Source organism: Cervus elaphus, chromosome 3 (assembly GCF_910594005.1).
Source record: "Cervus elaphus chromosome 3, mCerEla1.1, whole genome shotgun sequence".
In the NCBI taxonomy this organism is placed as follows: domain Eukaryota; kingdom Metazoa; phylum Chordata; class Mammalia; order Artiodactyla; family Cervidae; genus Cervus; species Cervus elaphus.
The window spans coordinates 30004962-30024648 of NC_057817.1; the positions used below are offsets into that span (position 1 = coordinate 30004962).

The 19687-nt window shown below is 57.2% G+C and overlaps 2 protein-coding genes across 8 annotated transcripts in view; both read right to left on the bottom strand.

Annotated features, from left to right (window-relative positions):
- KCNH3 (potassium voltage-gated channel subfamily H member 3) lies at nt 1-19200 on the bottom strand. 7 transcript variants are annotated; one of them, XM_043884553.1, is made up of 15 exons: nt 18481-19200; nt 16831-17060; nt 16271-16405; nt 15066-15199; nt 14393-14636; nt 13864-14021; nt 13571-13778; nt 9169-9450; nt 8687-8886; nt 8080-8329; nt 3264-3481; nt 2249-2580; nt 1742-1848; nt 1065-1174; nt 1-986 (listed from the first exon to the last, which is right to left on the bottom strand). In XM_043884553.1, exons 2-15 carry the CDS (start codon nt 16958-16960, stop codon nt 390-392), a joined length of 3105 nt encoding a protein of 1034 aa, XP_043740488.1. In that variant the 5' UTR covers nt 16961-17060; nt 18481-19200; the 3' UTR covers nt 1-389. The 7 variants fall into 7 exon arrangements, with proteins under 7 accessions (XP_043740488.1, XP_043740483.1, XP_043740465.1 ...); XM_043884548.1 differs by having other exon boundaries at nt 1104-1141; nt 16831-17064; XM_043884530.1 differs by having other exon boundaries at nt 1065-1141; nt 16831-17064.
- Nucleotides 1-19687, bottom strand: part of LOC122682197 (tubulin alpha-1C chain-like) — a 1110822-nt gene that overhangs the window by 836868 nt on the left and 254267 nt on the right. The gene's annotated exons all lie outside the window — the stretch shown is intronic.

Here is a 19687-nt window from a genome sequence, read left to right on the forward strand (position 1 = left end):
TAGTTTCTTTATTCTCTTTTTAATATAAAAAACATGGTGACAGTTGAGGCAGGGGCACATGCAGGGGATAGCAGAACCCCTCCTGGGCCTCGGGCCACTGTCCCCCAGCCTGCAGAGGGAGACAAGGTGGTCAGAGGAGCAGGCCGAAGGGAGCGAGGGCCCCAGAAGTAGGAGCCCAGAGATTCCTGGGCTGGGGCCTGCCCCTGAAGTTCTCACCCCCCCTGTGAGTCCGGGGCCAGGCCTTCGTTTGCTGTCTAGCTCCCTGCCCTGAGTCCGCAGGCAGCATGGAGTCCCCGGGGGGCGGGGGTTGGCTGTCCCCTCCACCCTGAGCTTGGGCAGAGCAGCAGACGGAAGCAGGTCTGGCAACACTTGAGTTCTGGGGTTGGTGGTCAGACCCCTGTGCCTTCTTCCTGGGTCCACTGGACCGTGCCAGAGCCGTGGCAGCCAATAAGCACCATCTCCAAGCTATGGGGTTCCCAGGGCAAGGCGTGGCCCCCCGAAGCTGGTGGGGGCTCTCCGGTGCTGGCAGCCTCAGCCTGGTTCACTGGCTCCGGGGGCCCAGTCCTAGCCCCTTCCTCAGGAGGCGGCGAGCCAGGGGTGCTGGGCTCAGGGCAGAGTTCTCCTGAGCCTGGGGGCTCCGAGTCAGAGGTGGAGGTCCAAAAAGCAGTGGCTCGAGGCCATGGTGAGCTCTGAGATGCAGGGGGGCCCCAGGGCCAGGGAGCCACGAGGGGAGGGGGCCCTGGACGAGGGTGGGGCCAGGTCCCACTCAAGACAGAGCCAGCCGAGGGCTGTAGGCAGTAGGAGGATGTCCCAGTGTCCACACACAGGGGCTGCAGTAGCCCAGAGGCACCAGCCCGGCAGGGCCCCTCTCCTGATGCCCGAGGGCAGGGGCCCTCCCCATGGGGTGCCAGGACCAGCTGCACAGCCTGGCGAAGGGACTGCAGTCCCTCCCGCATCTGCAGCACCTGCTCAGACAGCTCCATCACCTGCGGGGAGGGTGGGCAGGTCAGAGTGGAGTCGGGACCTCCCAACAGCAGGCACACCCCACCTTGCCCCTCACCCACCGCCTGCCGAAGCTTGTCCAGCGTGTCTGTGTTCCTCACCTCGCTGGGCCCAAGGGGGACAGTGAGCAGGCCGTTCTCTGTGGACAGTAGGATGGGGTTACCAGCCAGGGCTGGTAAATGAAGACAGCGTGGGGTCCAGGCCTCTGCCTAGTTAGCACAGACCACACTGGCCTGGCCAGGCCTGCCGCCAGGAACAGCCATTTGTAACCTTGCCCGAGCTGCTGAATCCAGTGCAAACCGCCAGGGGGCCTCGGGCACACTGACTCGTGCTTCCCCCTCGGGAAGCTGCCTTCGTGACTGTCTCTTGTTCTGTCTTCCAGGCTTGGGGACACTCTCAGGGCTGCCGGGCCTGCCCAGGGGCCATTTTCAACTCTGCTTCCCCAGCCCTGTATTTCCCCCAGTGGGCCAGACACTTCTAAGGGTTTTAGCAACATTATCTCATTTAACATGCACAATCGCCTTTTTACAGATGGGAAGCTTGCAGCAGAGATCTAAGCTCCATTTCAGCTACCTTCCAACACTAAGGTGCTGGTCTTACCCACCAAACTCCCCCGCCCAAACCATGCAGATGGGTGAGGGCAAGAAGGCATCCAAAGTCTGTGCCCTGCCAGTTTCTCAGAGGCCCCCAGGGTAAGGGGCCTGCTCTGCCAGCCTCCCCACGGACTGAGCCCCAGTACCTGGTCCAGGAGAAGGGCTGCTGCTACATTCTGGGCCAGACTGCCTCACACGGAAGGAGAACTTGGGCTGGTCAGAGCCACAGCCGTCCTCAATGCCATCTACAACCCTGTGGACACAGGTGCCAGGACAACAAATCAGTCAATAGACAGCCATGCAGTGTTTTGTTTTACAGGACAAGATGCCCCACTGTCCACAGAAGCTACAAGAGCTGGAGCTAGGCCAGGGGCTTGGGGTCCCAAGAGAAGGGTGGAACACGTGGTCCCTTTTTCCTAGGAGCTTGCAGTTTCAAGCTTGAGCGATGTGAAACAGCAAGAGTTCTGAGCAGTACATGGCCTAAATGGTGGAGTGGGGGCAGTGAGGCGGTGGGGTAGTTAAGGGGGGCTTCCTGGAGGAGGCTGGGAGGGGTTAGGATGGAAGGATGGGCATCCAGGGCAGCAATGTGCCTGGCTGGGGATCCAGCCTTGTCACTATCTCTGCCTGACTTCAGTGGCCCAGAGCTCGCTCACCTGGGGCTCAGATCCGGGGGCACATTCCATGGCACGGGGGGCAGCCGCAGCCCCTCCAAGCTCCGAGGGTGAGTTGAGGGGCCGGCCTCAGCCTGCAAAGCCCCTGCCCTGCCTGGCCGCCCTCTGCCACCCAGCCGGGGCCGGGGCGCAGTTCGCCGTGGCGATAGGAGCTTGGCAGCCGAGGACGAGGAGGTGCAGCCAGGGGACAGCAGGGGGCTGGAGGGCTCATCAGCCGGGGCTGGGGAGGCTGCGGGGCCCTGCTCCCCATCTGTCTCCTTCTCCTCCAGGGTAGACATGAGGGTGTTGTCGCCACTCAGGGAGCTGGTGTCCGCCTGGGGAGAGCAGGGGCAGGGAGTTGGCATGGATAGCACCCCCAATGTCCCACTCACTTACCCTCGCCAGGTCTCAGGGTCCTAGAAGCCAGGAGCTGTTTTTGTTAAAACAGGATGTGGGTGTCTCCTACCTCCTGAGGAGGAGACTCAGCAGGGGGAAGGGGTGTTTTCCTGCTGCCATCACAAAGCCACCAGCCCTGGAGGCATCCACTGTCCCTCAAAATTCTAGCCAAGCACGGACACACTGTCCCTCTGCTTGGTCTCTGAGGCTCACTGAACCATCCAGGAGGACCCGGTACTGAAAACTGGTTTGGAATTAGTAACATAAGGCAGGGAAATTCAAAAGCCCCTCAGAGTGGTCCTGGGTCACGGCAGGGCTCTCTGCAGAGGTGGCCTGACCCGAAGGCACCGCTCCTCCCCTGCAGCCTCACAGCCTGCTTGTGTGGTACCAGTGGACTTGGTCAGACTCTCCTGGGCCAGGGAGAGCGGGAGAGGCGGCTGAGCAGGGTGGGGCTGGGCTCTAAGGGCCAGTGTGAGGGAGTGAAGGGGTGGGAGAGTGTGGAACCGTCATGCATGTGGTGCTCACACCAGGCCATGCGCTCACACAGCACCCCCCGCAGACCCCCTCTCTGTCCAACTCCCCAGGCCTCCAGCCCTCCCACGCACAGACCCAGCGCCCTCACCTCGGCAGGGCCTCCACCAGCACCCAGGTTGTAGCTGAGCTCCCCTCGGAGGCCTCGGCTGAAGCGGGGGGCAAACTCGGGGTACAGAGCCAGGCTCTCATGCAGCCCGGCCAGCTGCAGACACTGTAGGACGCAGTACGTCAGCCCCTTCACGTCGGCGTTGGCCTTGACCACCTGCTCACGCCGGGGCAGCTCACAGCCAATCAGGTCTCCCTTCCCTGAGGAGAGGCAGCAGAGGTCAGCAAGCCCTGTCCCTCAGCCACCAGACGGGGTCTCTCGAGCCAGGACAAGAGCAGTGGGACCCAGACGCTGGCCGACCCCCACTGCCCACCTCACTGGCTTCTCAGAACAGCTCTGTGCCCCAGGTGCTCAATCAACTTTGGAATCAAAGCACTGTGCTAAAACATCCGAATTTTAAGTCTAATGGTTCCCAGGTTGCGTGTGGATCAGAATCCTCTGGGAAAGTTAAACCTATCAGACTCCCCAGGGAAGGAGCCCCATCACTATGTACAGAATTGTAATATCTACTGGAGACCGCACAGTTGTTTTTAAGCCTTGTGGGTGATTCAGGAGGAGCTTGTCTAGGAACCAGTATTTGGAACCGGCAAGTTAGTGCTGTGTGTGTGTTGGGGGTAGGGAGGGTCACGTTATTGCACCTGAGCCTTGGTGCCTCTGCTATATGGCAGGTCCTGTCCTGAACCGAGTCTGTGGTGCTTTCTCCATCTTACCAAAAGGTGTCAACGGAGGGGTTCCCCACCACCCAAGTGAGACTGTCACCTGGCTGACAGCAATTGTAAAATGGCATCAATTAGAGTCCACACCGCTATCTCAGAGATGTTAAATTGCAGGGGTGGGGTGGGGGACATGTGACTTAGAATCAATGAAATAGGATGACTCCAATCAGGGACACGAGGATTAAATAAGTTAGTGTAGATAAAGTGTTGGTCACGTAGACGGTCAGTCAAAGTTCATTTCCTTCCCTTCCTTCTCAACAAGAATCCCCTATATCTGATTCCCAACAGGGATGGCTGGCCACTGGGGCTTGGGCAGAGCACTCATGGCCCTCACAAGGAAGCTCAGCCCACAGCCAGACATTTCACAAGATTAGACAGCTTTTCCTCATCCTTAAGGAAAAAGATGGCTTGCCGCCACCCCCGCTGTGGGCTGCCTCCCGCTGCCAGTAGAACTCACTGAGCTTAAAGGCCTCCTCTAAATGTTCACGGACTTTTGCTCAAACTTAAGTGTAGAACGCATCATCGTTAAATCTTATTTTCTTGGCTTCCGGCCATCCTTCTGGTTCCTTCTGAGAGCTGTTTGGATCTCAGTCTGATCATCTGATGAATGAGCTCTCTCTCCTCATGTGTGTCATCTGGAAATAGGATAAGGATGTATTTCTTGTCTTCATCCAAAAGGGGAGAGAAAAACAAGAGATAGGACAGGACCAAGGATGGAGTTCCGTGCCACTGGTCTCGGGGACCAGTTTCCAGCTGACCTCAGCCAGAGCTTCCAGCTCAGCTCATCAAGGTGTGTGAGGTCCTCTCCACACCATCACTTAGCTCACCTCTCTTTGTCTTTCCTCCATCCTCCCCCATAATTAACTTTACAGGCTTAGCTGTTAGTTTATACACAGAGGTAGGGGCCAGAATTGATACTGCTAGAGATGTGTGAGCCTTAGCTGCCAGGAGCAGGCAGGAAGCACCTGCATGTTCAACTAAGGAGGCAAATGGAAGATGGGGTGAAGGCAAAGCAGAAAACCAGGCTATCATGAAGGCTGGGGAGCCACGCATCCATCAGGGTGTTCAGTGCAGCCAAGTCAACAGAGGAAACCATTCATCTGGAACACATGGGCAGGGACAGGATGGATCAAAGGTGGCAAAAGTCCCAGTGCTGGGGAATTCTGGAAGCAAAGGCCGGGACATGGGCAGTGGCTATCCTTGAGGCTGTCTTCATCATTTGTCTTCATACCAAATACGGGTATTCTGAGACCTGGCACCTGGCATCAAAGAGACATTCCTGCAGGGCCCATGCCAGCTCCCAGCCACGCTCTTCCTCAGCTCCAAGCTGAAAACCATCTGCTGAATAATCCACCGGACAATGTTGCTTTGGAGTGACCAGGTTTCAACTGTCAAAATCTGCTTTTTTGCCTTTCTGATTTATCTCCAGTTCCTCATAATTTCTCCAGGATTGCCAGCCATCCATGAGTGGCCATAATTCCGTTTGCTCAGGGTCCTGGCATTACCTGCACATAGGGCCAGAAGCCAAACTTGTAAACAATGCCTCTCTCAGTTCGCATGGTATTTCTTTCTTCTGCTCCTGTTGGAAGACCATCCTTAGCGAGGAAATGATGGACACACGGTTGCTGCTGGGCATGTGGTTCTCCAGGTGAGTGACAAACTCCAGGCTCTCCAGGCAGCATCAGCGGTCCCCACAGGGAGTGTACAAGCACTGCTGCCTGAGGATCGGCTGTGGTCCGGGCACCTTCCATCCGTATGTGAGGCCCTCTGTTCCCCACAGAGACCACAGCATCCCCACAGCCCTGGAGCCTGCAACCCCGTGTCGCCCACCACCCTGAAATTGAGCCCTTTTTGCGGGATGACTCTCCCCATAGCAGAGCCCTTAAGAGCACAATGTCTGAAGCCTGAGGTTGAGAGTCAGCAAACCAGGTTCTAGCCCTAGTGGCTTGCTGATTCATTAACTTCTCAGAGTCTCAGTCTCCTTCCATGCAATAGTTCCTCCCAGCTGGGTTTTGTGAGGTTTGTGTGAGTTGAAGCATGTAAGGGCCTGGATGCAGGGCTGGCTCCACTGTAGGACCCCTGGGGCCAGCACTGTTACCACGCCCATTCCACAATTGCAGTCTCTCCCTCCTTATCTAAGGGACTGATCTAAGGATCAGTCTTTTCTTTTGCCAAGAAGGGAAATGTATTTGGAGCCTGAGCTCTGGTGTCATCCATCTCAATCCCAGGCCTGCTCTAAGAAAGTAGCATCTCCTGTTTTTGAACAAAAATGGCATACACCGACACATACAGTCGATTAATCTTCGCAAAGGAGGCAAGAATATACAATGGAGAAAAAACAGGCTCTTCAGCAAGTGGTGTGGGAAAGTTGGACAGCTGCATGCAAATCAATGAACTTAGAACACTCCCTCTCACCATACACAAAAATAAACTCAAAGTGGCTCAAAAACATAAGACATGGCACCATAAAAGCCCTACAAGAGGACATGGGCAAAACATTCTCTGATATAAATTGTACTAGTAATCTTTTAGGTCAGTCTCCCAGGGCAAAAGAAATAAAAGCAAAAATAAACAGATGGAGCTAATCAAATACAAGCTTTTGCACAGAAAAGAAGACCATAAACAAAATGAACAGACAACCTATGGAATATATTTGGAGAAAATATTTGCAAATGATATGACCAACAAGCTTAATTTCCAAAATATACAAACTCATACAACTCAACAACAACCACAATCACAGTAAAAAACAACCCAATCAAAAAATGGGCATTAGAACTAAATAGACATTTCTCCAAAGACATACAAACAGGCAACAGGCATATGAAAAGATGCTCAACATCACTACTTATTAGAGAAATGCAAACCAAAACTACAATGAAGTACCACGTCACACTGGTCGGAATGGCCATTATTGAAAAGTCTACAAATAACAAATGCTGGAGAGGGTGTAGAGAAAAGGGAACCCTCCTACACTGTTGGTGGGAATTTAAGTTGATGCTGCCACTATGGAAAACAGCATGGAGATTCCTCAAAAAACTAAAAAGAGAGTTGCCATGTGGTCCAACAATCCCACTCCTGGGCAAATATCCAGACAAAACTCTAATTCAAAAAACTACAAGCACTCCTATGTTCACAGCATTACTGTTTACAATAGTCGAGACACAGAAACAACCTTGATGTACATTGACCAACAAATGGATAAAGAAGAGGTAGCATGTATTTATGTATATATGTATATAGGAATACTGCTCAGCCATAAAAAAGAATGAAATAATGCTATTTGCAACAACATGGGTGAAACGAGAGATTATCATACTAAGTGAAGTAAGTCAGAAAGACAGAGAAATACCATATGATATCACTTATATGTGGAATCTAAACTATGACACAAATGAACTTATCTACAAAACAGAAACAGACTCACAGACATAGAGAACAGACTTATGGTTGCCAAGGAGGAGGGAAGCTAGGGGAGGGATGGAGTGGGAGGTTGGGATCAGCAGATGCAATCTATTATATATAGAATAGATAAACAACAAGGTCCTGCTGTGTAGCGAAGGGAGTATATTCAATATTCTATGATAAACCATAATGGAAAAGAATATTAAAAAGATTGTATATATATATGTATAACTGAATCACTTTACCATAAAGCAGAAATTAACACATTGTAAATCAACTACACTTCAATAAAAAGAAAAAAAAATAGCGTTCATGCCTCCCTTTTTCCTGCCTGAACACTTTCCAGCGCTTGCATCTTTAGCATTTGATTTTCCCCCTTGACAGGAAGTGCTCCCTCCGGCCTCTCACAGACCAACGGCTGGCCCTTTGCTCTCAGTCTGGCCTCCCGAAATCCATGAGTTGAGTTCCCTTGTGTTGCCCCCTGGTGGTCACTGGGTCCGCTCTGAGCTTTGCCCAGGGCTCTGTGGCTGCTACCGGCCCCACCCCCACCCCCCCCCCACCCCCGCCCCGCTGCTTCTCCCTGGTGGCCTTGCCCACATCTTCTCTCTACAGAAGGGGCCCTGGTTCCACCCGCCCTGCTCCCCAGCCCTGGCATCCTCCATTCTGCCCTCACAAACCTAGGATGGCCAGCACGGTGCCACCCTTGAGCACCTCCATGGAGCCGGAGCAGACGAAGTAGAGGGCCTGGAGGGCGTCGCCCTGATGAATGAGGTACTCGCCCGGTGTGCAGAAGGCGGGCCGCAGGGCCAGGGACAGCGCCCGCAGGCAGCCCCGGCTGGCCGCCTCGAACAGGGGCAGCTGCAGGACCTCCTTGTGCAGATGCATGGCAATGTCAGCGCGGAGCTCGTCTGGGAGGCTCTGCAGCAGCTGCGGGTGGCACCAGGTGGGGAAGGTCAGAGTGGAGAATGGGGGCAGCCTACCGCCAGCCCTTTCCACCCGGAGAGCCTGGGGAGCAAGGGAAGGCGTGGGAGGGACCGGCCTCCCTCCCCTCCAGCAGCCCTGCTTTTCTCCACCAGGCCTTGGGCTTGGACGTCAGTGAGCAGGGGCTGTAGATCTAACGATGGTGGAGAGGGGCTCCGAGCCGGTTGGCTGCCTTCTGCTCCTCCCCGCTGTCTCCCCAGGAGAGAGCGGAGGCACGGAGGTAGGAATGCTGCCTCCCTTGCCCTCCAGCCCGCTCCTGGAAGGAGCAGAGGCTGGAAGGGCCGGCCCTGGAGGCCTGCGCACCTCTGTGGTGTCGATACCGTTGTTCACCGCCCAGGTCGCCTGGAAGTACTCGAGCATGCGCTGCTTGAGGGGCTTGGGGATGCGATGGATGCGGATGTAGTCGCGCAGGTCGCGGGTGCGGCTGTGGTACAGAAAGCGGCGGGCGTACATGCGCTGGATGATGGCCGTCACGTTCCCAAACACCACCGCGTGCATCAGGGCTGGGGAGGGGGGCAGAGGGGTCACCTCCAGGACCGGCCCAGCCCGGCCTGCCACGTGCTGGACACATCTGTCCCCCCAGCTCCCACTCCGCCCCCACGCTGGGCGAGGCCCCCGGCTGCCATGTGGCCTCTCCCGGCCCTGGCCTCGGGTTCCTTGTTCCTCTAAGGCAGACGCACCTCGGAGAAGGACCTGGGGACCCTGCGGGGGGTGGGGAGGCCGGGGCCCGGCGGAGGTCATGAGTCTGGGAGGGGGCCCTGGACCGGAAGCAGGTCAGGCCTCACCGCCGATGAGCATGGTGCAGATGGAGAAGATCTTCTCCGTGTCCGTGTTGGCCGACACGTTGCCGAAGCCCACGCTGGTGAGGCTGCTGAGCGCGAAGTAGAGGGAGGTGATGTAGGCGCTGCGCAGTGAGGGGCCGCCCAGGAGCTCAGGCCCGGTCCTGTTGGCCTCGCCGAAGCTGCTGCTACAGTTATCACTCTGGCCCGAGCTGTTCCCTGCGGAGGGGCTCCGGCCCACCAGGTAGTAGGGGGTCTCCAGCCGGCGGGCCAGCTCCTGCAGCCAGCCTGGGGAGAGGGCAGGATGGCACTGCTGCACTAGGAGCAGAGGTGTGCCCGCTGCTTCCCCTGGGTGAGGGGGCACGTGGCTGCAGATCCACCCTCATGACTTCTTGCCAGGTGTGTCCCTCCTCCACCAGCCCTGCACACCCCATCCTCCCCTGACCCTCACCAAGACAAGCCCATGAGGACGAGACTGTCATCTCCCCGGACCGTGTCTCTGGGTGCCGAGGCTGCAGTGAGGAGCGCTGCACCCTCCTCCCCATGGTGGCACTAAACCCAGGCAGTGAGTCCAGCTGGAGGGGGCACAGGGGCTGGCAGGCTCACTGTACCAGCCACGGGCTCACTCCCAGGGCCCCCTCCTCTGCCCGGTCCCTCTCACTTTTTCTCTGAGCTCGGGAAAGCCGTCCTCCATTCAGTCCCATCCTGCCCCACAGCCGCACACACCACCCAACCTCATGCACATGTTCTCGGGCACGGCGAAACGATGTGTGCCTACACCCCATTAAGGCTATAGCTGTGCTCCACACAGTCAAGAGGACAAGGACACACATGTGTGAGCACAGTCCCAGGAGCACAGCCATGCCTGTGCACACTTGGGAGAGAGATAAGGACGCACAGGTGCTCGCACACGGACACCCAGGTAGCAGAGGGACACACCTGCGTGGACGTGAGCACACAGGTAAGTGAACACAGAGGCTCTGCACACGCACAGACACAAGCCAGCCAGGGACACTGGGAGGGGAATGAAGATCGCCCCAGTCTCCCCATCAACCCCACATTCTCTGGTCAGACCTTAGAGGGAGTGGGACTGTGTACTGGGGTCTCTCAGGAGCCCACAGCTGCCCAAAGTCACTCAGTCCAGCTGGAGGGATGTGGGAATTCTAAGGTGTTAGATGAAGGTCCCCAGGGTCCACAGAGGTCCCAAGAGTCCTGGCAGAGGTGGGGGCCACGGAGAGCCAGAGAGAGAGGGCAGCTCTAGCACAGAGGTCCAGAGGGTGGGCTCAGGATCACAGGCTGCAGTTGGACCCACCTTTCTACATGCCCCTCCCCAGTCCCCTAGTCCACACTCACCCTAACACCACACACGCAGACCCCTGTGGTCCTCACACCCCTCCTCTCATCCCCAGCCCTCCATTCAGTAACCTCACACGTGTGCCAGGAGCCGGGGGACCTCCAGGAGCTTCCTGCAGGGGAAAAATGTACCCAGCACCTGAGGGCCCTGGGGTGGGGCTCAAACCCATGTGCAATGGGCCAGAGTTAGATGACTTCCTGAAAGAGGGGGCACTGGTGCTTGGCCTCAGAGGATGGGTGGTTTTGAGATAAAGAAACTGAGACGGGGTCATTCCTGATCTAGGGAAAGGCCTGGACTAACCTAGAACTGGCGACAAATACAGACAAGTAGCTTAGCTTAGCTAGAATGCGGGGTCCACGCTGGGGAGTTGGGGGCATATGTGAAACCCTGAGCTGAGGTGAGGACTCGCCTCCTGCCATTTGAGATGTGAGAACACAGGGACGCGCCCAGAGCTCTTCAGTCATTATTAGGAGGGGAGGGGAGGGGGCCGGAGGCAGGAGAAGGAGCGGATGAAGGGAGGAGCCCCTCCTCACTAAGTCTTGGTCCTGGGGCATCCGCAGCCTCTGATGCTGGTGGTGGGATACTGCCTCTGCACGTGGAGGCTGAACTGCAGAGGCTGTTCTGGAGGCTGATGGTATTCATACTGAGAAATGTCCCCAAACGACCTCCCTCAGTATTAAGCACCATCTCTTGAAAAATCCAGCCCATTTCCACTGGGCTAATGGGACTCTGGGGTCGGAACTCTGTGTCCACACCCGGGGCAGTGCAGCTGCCCAGACCCAAGGCAAGTAGGTGGAGGGAAGGTACCTCCCACCAGACAGAGCTGGACCAGCAGGGGGCGCCACTCTCTCTTCAACGGACATCTCTACCAGGTCTGGGTGTAGCTCCCACCCAGTTAAGGGTAGTTTCCCTTGAGAAGGAACGGGCAGATGAAAATGTGAAGGACTTGGAAATTCGCCCAAAGTGAACTAGTGTGTGTATTAGTTGCTCAGTCATGTCCGACTCTTTGCGACCCCACAGACTTGTAGCCTGCTAGTCTTCTCTGTCCATGGGATTCTCCAGGCAAGAATACTGGAGTGGGTTGCCATTCCCTTCTCCAGAGGATTCCTAACCCAGGGATCGAACCCGAGTCCCCTGAACTGCAGGCAAATTCTTTACCGTTTGAGCTACAGGGAAGTTCCTAATGTGAACTAGTACCAGCCCCAAATAGAAAAACTCTCTGGAACTTAGGGTTCAAGGTGTGATCTGCAAAACAGTCAGACAGCCTCCTACAACCCCCATGCTCTCCATGGAGGGGCTCAGAGCTCCTCTGGGAACCAAAGGTGCTCTTTATGTCAGCTCAGCAACCCCTGTGAGGTGGTCAGAATGGAGAAGCCACATGGACACAAGACTCAGGTGTCTGGATCCTGCTGGGGAAGGCAACTGACCTCAGGGATTTGCAGGAATCTCAAGAGACTTGGGCTCGATCCTTGGGTGGGGAAGATCCCTTGGAGTAGGAAATGGCAACCCACTCCAGTATTCTTGACTGGAGAATTTCACGGACAGAGGAGCCTGGCAGGCTAAAGTCCATGGGGTCACAAAGAGTCAGACACAACTGAGGCTAATGCACACATACACGACTTTGGGGTCAGGGCTTGCGTCACCATTATCCATCTCCCAATCCTCTGACCCCAGAGGTGCCTCCACCACAGTCTCCCTCTGGGAAGGGCAGGTGCCAAGGAGCTGACACTGTCTGGAACATTCTAGTTCCTGTGCTCAGCAACTAGAGCTTTGGGGAATATCCAAGTGGGCCTCTGGGCTACACACCAGCCTCCGTGGGCTTGGTGAACGGGGGAGGATTCTCAGAAGTCTCCTCATCCCCGGGAACTGATCAGAGCACGTGTCTAAGGCCAACCTGGACTCCGGGTGATTGACCCCACCAAGGAGCAGGTAGTCATGGGGGGGCATCCGAGCAGCTGGCCTCTCGCCCACTGATTGGAAACGGGGGCTAAAGGCCAGTTACCAGGAAGTTGCTGGAGGGCTGGAGGGCGTGGGTGGAAGAGGTGTGTTCAATTTTGGAACAGAATGGTTTGAAGACAGAGAGAGAGGATGGAAGCTGAGATGTTCATGCAGTGGTGCCAGTGGAGTTGCCCAGGGAGAGCAGGGCGGGGGGAAGAGGGGTCTGAGGAAAGTCTGGGGCAGGAGGAGGCCTCATCCTGGGGCAGAAAGGTGGCTGGCAGGGTCAGGTGCTCTGGGGACTTCAAGGGAATAAGGGTTTGGTCCCAGAAGGTCGCTGTGACCTGCAGGGTGACATTTTGGGTTGAGCGGTGGGGGTGGAAGCCCTCCTGGCAGGAGTTAAGTTGTGAGTGGGAGGTAAGCAGAGGGAGGAGCTGTGAGCGTGGAGGTGAAATGAAGGAGAGTGAAGACACGGGTGGGGTGCAGGGAAAGGCTGCATTTCAGGCCGCAGAGGCTGACACGGATGAGAAAACGTGCTGCTGGAGGTGAAAAGAGCGGGGAAGGGGCCCTAGGAGCCAAGGTGGTGGGGAATGAGTTTCCAAGAGATTGGCGGGAAAGTGCCAGGCATGGGAGGAGCCCCTGACCATGGGAGACCATGGGAGACCATGGGAGAGGGGTCTCCTAAGAGAGGTGGGCTTCCCAGGTGGGCAGGGAATAGAAGCAAGTGCCACAGGCTTGACCACGAGGAGGCCACGATGGGTGAACAGCCTCTCCCAGGCAGCCTACCAGGCTTTTTCCACAATAAGGGGCTGCTGGAGAGCCGGCCTGTCTTGAGGAAGCAGCTCTGTGACACTCCCCTCTGCACACACACATCAGCCCCCGTCTCTTCCTCACAAACACACACCTACTTGCACACACGCCCCTGACACACAGCTGTGAGCATGTACACACGCAGGCCTGCACACATCTGACACCTTGTATCAGCTCACAGATGTCCCATGACACACACTTGAACTCACATTTCCCTGACACACACACCCTTGAGTGAACAGATTCCTTGGGCACATGTTTACACACACACACACACACACACACACACACGCAAGCAGCCTCCAGTACCGATCTCGGGCAGCTCCGAGGCGCTGCTCTCAATTTCCCGCTGGCCGATGTAGAACCAGACGCAGGCCACCCAGTGGGCAAGCAGGGCGAACACGGCCATGAGCAGGGTCAGCACCACGGCGCTGTACTGCGAGTAGCGGTCCAGCCGAGGGAGCAGGCGGAGCAGCCGCAGGAGTCGCACCGTCTTCAGCAGGTGCGCCCCGAAGTACTGAGGTGGGGGGAGGCGGGGCGGTCACCCCAGGGCCGGCCTGTCCCATCCCGCCCACGGGCCCACCCAGCCCAACCGCACTCACCACATTGACCTTGAAGGCGTGCAGCAGGTCGAAGGGCAGCGCTGCGATGACATCCAGCAGGAACCACGTGGTGACGTAGTGCAGGCAGATGGACTTGGGGGCAAACACCACCTGGCCCGACTTGGACACGAACGTGGTGCGGAAATTCAGCACAATGTCTGTGGGAAGTCAGGGCGGGACTCAGCGTGGGTTGGGGAGGAGCCACATTTTTCTGGGCCCCTGGCTCAGTATGTGACACTGGCCTGGGCCCTTCAAATGCATTATCTTAGTTTTCACAGTAACTGCAAAGGGTAGGTACTGTCATGCCTATTTGATGGTGGGAGAAACAGGCTTGGAGAGGCTATGACTAGGTTGCGGTCCAGTGACCCATTAGCAGTGGAGACATATGGAACCTAGGTCCTATTTCAAAGGCCACGGGTCATAAACAAAGGGAGGGCCAGGGGGCCACCGGGGGGCAGTGGAAGCCATGCAGACTATTCCCATCAAAGCCCGGGGGTCACCAGGGGTGGGAGGCACAGACTGCACATACCGAGAATGAAGAGGACCTCCACGGCCAGGTCGCAGACACTGGGGGGGCCGCGGGCGGCGCTGGGCTCCCGGGCTGTGCTCACGCACACGCTGTAGGGCACGGTGACAGCCACGTAGAGGGTGGCCAGCAGGATGAAGCCATCCCAAGTGGCCCTCAGCGCCCCGCAGTGCAGCAGGATGAAGGGTGACTTCCGGATGGCGGCTACCTTGTACTCAGGCAGATTTGGCTTCTCCCCAAACACCCCCTAATGAGAGGCAGGGCAGGTCCAGGCAGGGAGGACAGGACATTGAACAGGCTGAGTTTGGATAGGGTCTGGCCTCCTTTCTCTCCCTGCATTCTCAAAACCACCTCTGACACAGGTTTTAGAGCCCCCTGGTTATAGATCAGAAGACCGAGCATTGGGGAGCTCCAGTGACTCAGCTGAGGTCACACAGCTGCTTAGCAGAGGAGTCAAGACTGAGTCAAGGGCCATCTGACTCCAGGGTCCAAACTCCTCCTTTTATCTTTGACAGCTCAGACAGGTGACATTCTCGCCACAACTCCCGAAATGCTAGTGGAGCCTGAGTGGCCCCCTGAGCAGTCTCTCTGTGGTAGGCTCCATTCCCCTTCTCTATCTCCTCAGCCGGTCCCCCCAGCACAGCCCCCCACACACACACCCTAGCAAGCAATCCACCTTATTGAGCTTGTGCTTGCCCTTGGGCTGCTTCTGCAGGTGCCCAGACAGGTGGTAGAGCACAGCCCGGCTCCGCCGCCGGTTGGCATTGAAACCTTTGGATCCAGCCCGGCCATATCGGCGTCGGCCACCACCTGCGAAGGAAGAAGGGCTGGAGAGAAGGACGGGGAGGACACTCACACACTTAGCCCTGGGGTGTGGGGGTAGGACACCTGGTGCTGGCCCATGGACTGGCTCATTGACTAGTTAGACTATTCAGAGCTGGGGCTCAGTGTTTCTCACTTCCTAGAGTCATTTGCCAACAACCCCAGCAACTGGCAGTGCTGAGGGTACATATGGACCCTCCTCCCAGTGCCTTCTCCTAGGAGAAGGTTTGGACCAGGGCAAGGCAGGAGAGGATCTCCACTAGGAAAAGCCTGAGAGAGGAGTGGGGAGGTGGTTCCCAGAGTGGGTGAGTGCCGAGCTAGCAGGAGGCCATGGGGCAGAGTCGCTGCAGCCCACGGCTGGGGGATGGAAGAGTATCCCAGCATTAGCAAATGATGAAGAGGCCTTGGGGCAGCTTCCGATAACAGCTCTGTGAGCTGTCCAAAGGCCACTCCCAGGCCCTGAGAGGATGCAAGTGGGGAAAGAACACAAGGACTTAAAGGAGGGTTTTGGCGAGGGCTCCCCAGACAGTTTTGTATGACGAAAAGGAACCAGGCGGGCCTCACTGATCAGTGGGAAAATGGTACTTCATGGACACTAGTGGAATGTGTTTTTTTCAGTTTCTTAGTAAAGTTGACTTCAAAACTCCCACTTTGGGGACTTCCCTGGTGGCCCAATGGTTAAGACTTTGCCCTCCAATGCAAAGGGTATGGGTTCGATCCCTGGTCAGGGAACTAAGATCCCATGTGCTTGACAGCCAAAAAACCAAAACATCAAACAGAAGCAATGTTTAACAAACTCAATGAAGACTTTAAAGATGGCCTGAGCCAAAAAAAATCTTTAAAAAAAACCCAATACTCCAACTGTGTCTTAGCAAGCTTTCCCACCTGGGCCTGCAGAGATGAGAGAGCCACAGGCTTCTCAGCCAGCAGAGCGGGAGTCAGTGGGTGTGGGTAGGGTGGGGGGCCCACAAGCCCACACTGGGTGCCATGGCCCCACCCAGGCTGAGGTACCCAACACACCAGGCAGAGCAGCCAAATCAGTGGCCCCTGGGCACCCACCTGACTCCTTCCAGTTGTCAGGCCCCCCTCGGTTCTTGGTTTCACTGATGTCCTTGTGAGAGACCAGGAAGAGGGCCACCTCCCCTTTCTCATTCTTTATGGGTATCACATCCAGAAGACACCAGAACGGGAGCCCTGGGCATGAAGACACAGTTCAGCTCCCATTCTCTAAGCTGCCCAAGACGACAGAGGGGCCATTGACACCCCTTAGTTAAGGCACAAGCCAGATCCACTTAGGACACTTAGGCTCGACCGAACAGGGCGAGGGAGGGCAAGGGAGAGCAGAGCTGACATTCAGACACGTGTGTTCAGAGATCTGTCCTGCTAAGTAAGATGGGCAAATTCTTCTGCTGGGGTGGGAAAGCCAAGATGGGAAATAGAGGACCGGCTGAGATTGCGATGAGGACCGAAGAAAGGTGGAGAAAAAGGAGATGGGAATGTGGGAAGGTAGGATGAGATGGGGAGATGAAGATGGGAGTGGAAAGGAGGGACTGTGGATGGGGTGGGTAAGGCTGGGTGAGACCAAGAAAGTAAGGCAGGCTGGCCAGATGGCCCCTCACCGCTCTTCCGGTACAAGATCAGCTCAGCCTTGAACTCCTTGTGCTCATCCAGGGCCTTGCGAATCTGTTGGCGGACGAGCTCACTTGTGTCTGGCCCATAGAGGAAGGAGCAGGCGCAGCCCCGCTGCATGACCTCAGCCCGGGAGAAACCCGTGAGGTCACAGAAGCCATCAGAGCAGTAGACCACGGGGAAGAGCCCCGCCACCTGGGCATTGCCCAGCACGAAGTTACTATCTGCAAGAGAGCACTTCTCAGAGAGGGTGTGTGGTGAAGGGACACAAGGTCTACTGCCCCTCCTTTAACACTGCCTGCTATCAAAGGCGGGGTGTGACAAAACTTGGGAATCCTGCCTGTGAGTGTTTGGGCTGGGGGGCTGGGTGAGGGTTAGGACAGGAGCTGTTTATGAACTGGAATTAGAGTGTCACCTGTGTGTCTGTGCCCTGCAAGGACCCATTCTTAGCACCGTGTGTATAAGTGTATTTGAGAATCGGCATACCTGAGCCCTGAGGTTGGTGAACGCAGCCCTGTGTGGATGCTCTGCTCTCTGAAGTGTGAGCTGAGCAGCTTGGGGTAAAGAGTGGGACTGTGGATGTCTAAAGGAGAACTGCAGGACCAGTTCTAGGACAGCCTCAGCCCCACCCCAGCCTCTGCCAGGTTCATTCACCTGCCAGATACTCAGGTTGGCTATTTGGCTCCTCCCATTGAGACTAGCTGGGAGAGGGATTCAGGCCATCATCTATTCTGCACTCTGCCTGAGCCCCAGCTGCCTGACCTGGCTCGGAAGTTAGTGAAGGTGATCCACAATGGGGGTGTAAGGATGGTAGTTGAGCTCTGGCAGCCTGGAGCCAGGAACTACTGCGGGATGGGGGCGCTGAATCAGCAGGCTACGGGAGCCAAGTGCAGGCAAAGCAGAAGGAGAAGCTTGAAGGGGTCCTCAGAGAGGGGTTTCCACCCACTATGAGGAGCCAGACTGAGGTAGAGGGCTGGGAAGCCCCTCTGGGGGAAGGGGGGTAGTTTGAGGGAGGGGGAGGAGGAAGGGAGCTTTCACGACTTTCCAGAGCTCAGAGCTCATAGAAAACCATAATTCAGAACTCTGGTTGCCTTCTCCAAACTTCCCCAGTCTTGGTGGGAGTCCCCAAACCTGACTATCTGGGGATAGACGGGCTCAGTGGGTTTAGGCGGTGAGGTGAGCTTGAACCAACAGCGCTCTCCGGGGCCCGGTTTACTCTATTTTGGTTTGCAAACCTCTTTTCTAAACCATTTTTTTAAGCCTCTGGGCTGACTCTTGACGCTTCCTTCCCTCACTCCCCAACCTGCCAGTTCGAGGGTAGTCGATGGGACAGCGCCAGACGCAGGGATGGGATAAATTAGATTAAGTAGCTCCGGGTTCGCTCCCCCAGGCACAGACAGCATGCCCGGCTCCCAGACTGAGAGTTCTAGTCATTTCGCCTGGCCTGGGGCAGCGCTGACTTTCAATTTTTCCGAAACGGCATCTGAAAGGAGACGGTGGTCCCAGCTTAAAGTGGGGCTCGGGGAAGGGAAGGCGAAAGCAGGAGGGCTCCAGTCTGAGATTGCAGGGTACCAGACTAGAGGGAACCCTGGCTAGGGACAGCTGGTCCGGAAGCCAGTGGGACGAGGGTCGGGACTCACGCGTGCCGTCGAAGCGCGTGGCGATGGTGTCCAGGAAGGTGTTCTGCGGCGCCAGGAGTCCCCGCATGGCCGGCATCTTAGGCGGCCAAGGCCGCCCGCCCCATCCCTCCGGGGCGCGGGGGCTCAGCGCCGGGGGAGGGCGCCCAAGTCGGCCGCCCCCCGCCGGGCCCCGCGCCCCCTAGCGCAGCCGTCGGGGGGCGATGCCCACCCCGGGCTCGCAGGTCCTGCCAGCCGCCCGCGCGTAAGGGGGCGTCCCCGCCGTCGGGGCCCGGAGCATGGCGCGCAGCTACTCGCGCCCTGGCAGCCCACGAATCCTGGACTCGCGGCTCCGCTCGCGCTGTGCTCTCGGAACCTTCCACTTGCGGCGGCTGCAGCAGCGGCTCCCGTTTCGGCTGCGGTTCGGCTCCCGCTCGGGCTCCGCTCCGCACCGGATCCCCGCAGCTCCCTCCGTCTGTCGGGGAGAAGCGGCAGCCGCCCTCCTTCCCTCCTGCGCCCGCCGCCAGCACCGGGGTAACCATGGAGACGGGGCACACCCAGGCAGGGCCGCCTCCTTAAAGGGACAGGCCTCCCGCCGAGGGATCCCCCTCCCCTCGGGACCTCGTGGGGGCCTGGGAGGCGGCGCCCTCCCTCCCTACCCGCTCCAAGCGGGCCGCCCGGGCCACCCCAAGCCGCCCCGCCCGCCCTTCGGAGAACGACGGGCAAGCGCCTGGTCCCGCTCGGGCTGACTCAGCCGCAGGGGCGAGGCGTCTTTCTCTGCAGCAAGGGGGTGCTCAGAGAGCCTGGCAGCCTCTCCTCCCCCGGAGGGACCTGGGGAGAGCTCAGGCGGGGGCTGAGCGGGGGTTGCTTGTTTTAGAAGAAGCTTTTCCCTTAGGAAAAATGTAATGGGAAAGGGGGCTGGGCCAGCAGGCGGAGGTGGTGAAGACCGGTGGTTGGCGGAAGCTGTGGGGCAGGGGAAGTCTGAAAGGAGGTTTGGTGGAGGGGGTCTAAACAGCTTCTGGGCATCCGCGTCTTTCTTAGCCTCTACTTGACTCTCCGGAGAATGGATCAATCTGTCACTAAGCGCATCTCAGCCTGAAGCGGCGGCTGACTGGAGCTGTCAGGGAATTGGAGGGTGGGCAGTCCTGGAAATAAGATTTAGACGCTCTTCATGTCTGATCGGGAGGTGGAGGGGGTAGGGAGTGGAAAACAGGTGTGTGGGGATGGGGGC

Coding starts and splice junctions, on each gene's coding strand:
- KCNH3 (XM_043884524.1), bottom strand. CDS start 18,556: ATGCCGGCCATGCGGGGACTCCTGGCGCCGCAGAACACCTTCCTGGAC. Junction 15,200..16,270: donor TGACAACTGGAAGGAGTCAG/GTGGGTGCCCAG, acceptor CTTCCTTCGCAG/GTGGTGGCCGACGCCGATAT. Junction 987..1,064: donor TGGACAAGCTTCGGCAGGCG/GTGGGTGAGGGG, acceptor CCCTCCCCGCAG/GTGATGGAGCTGTCTGAGCA.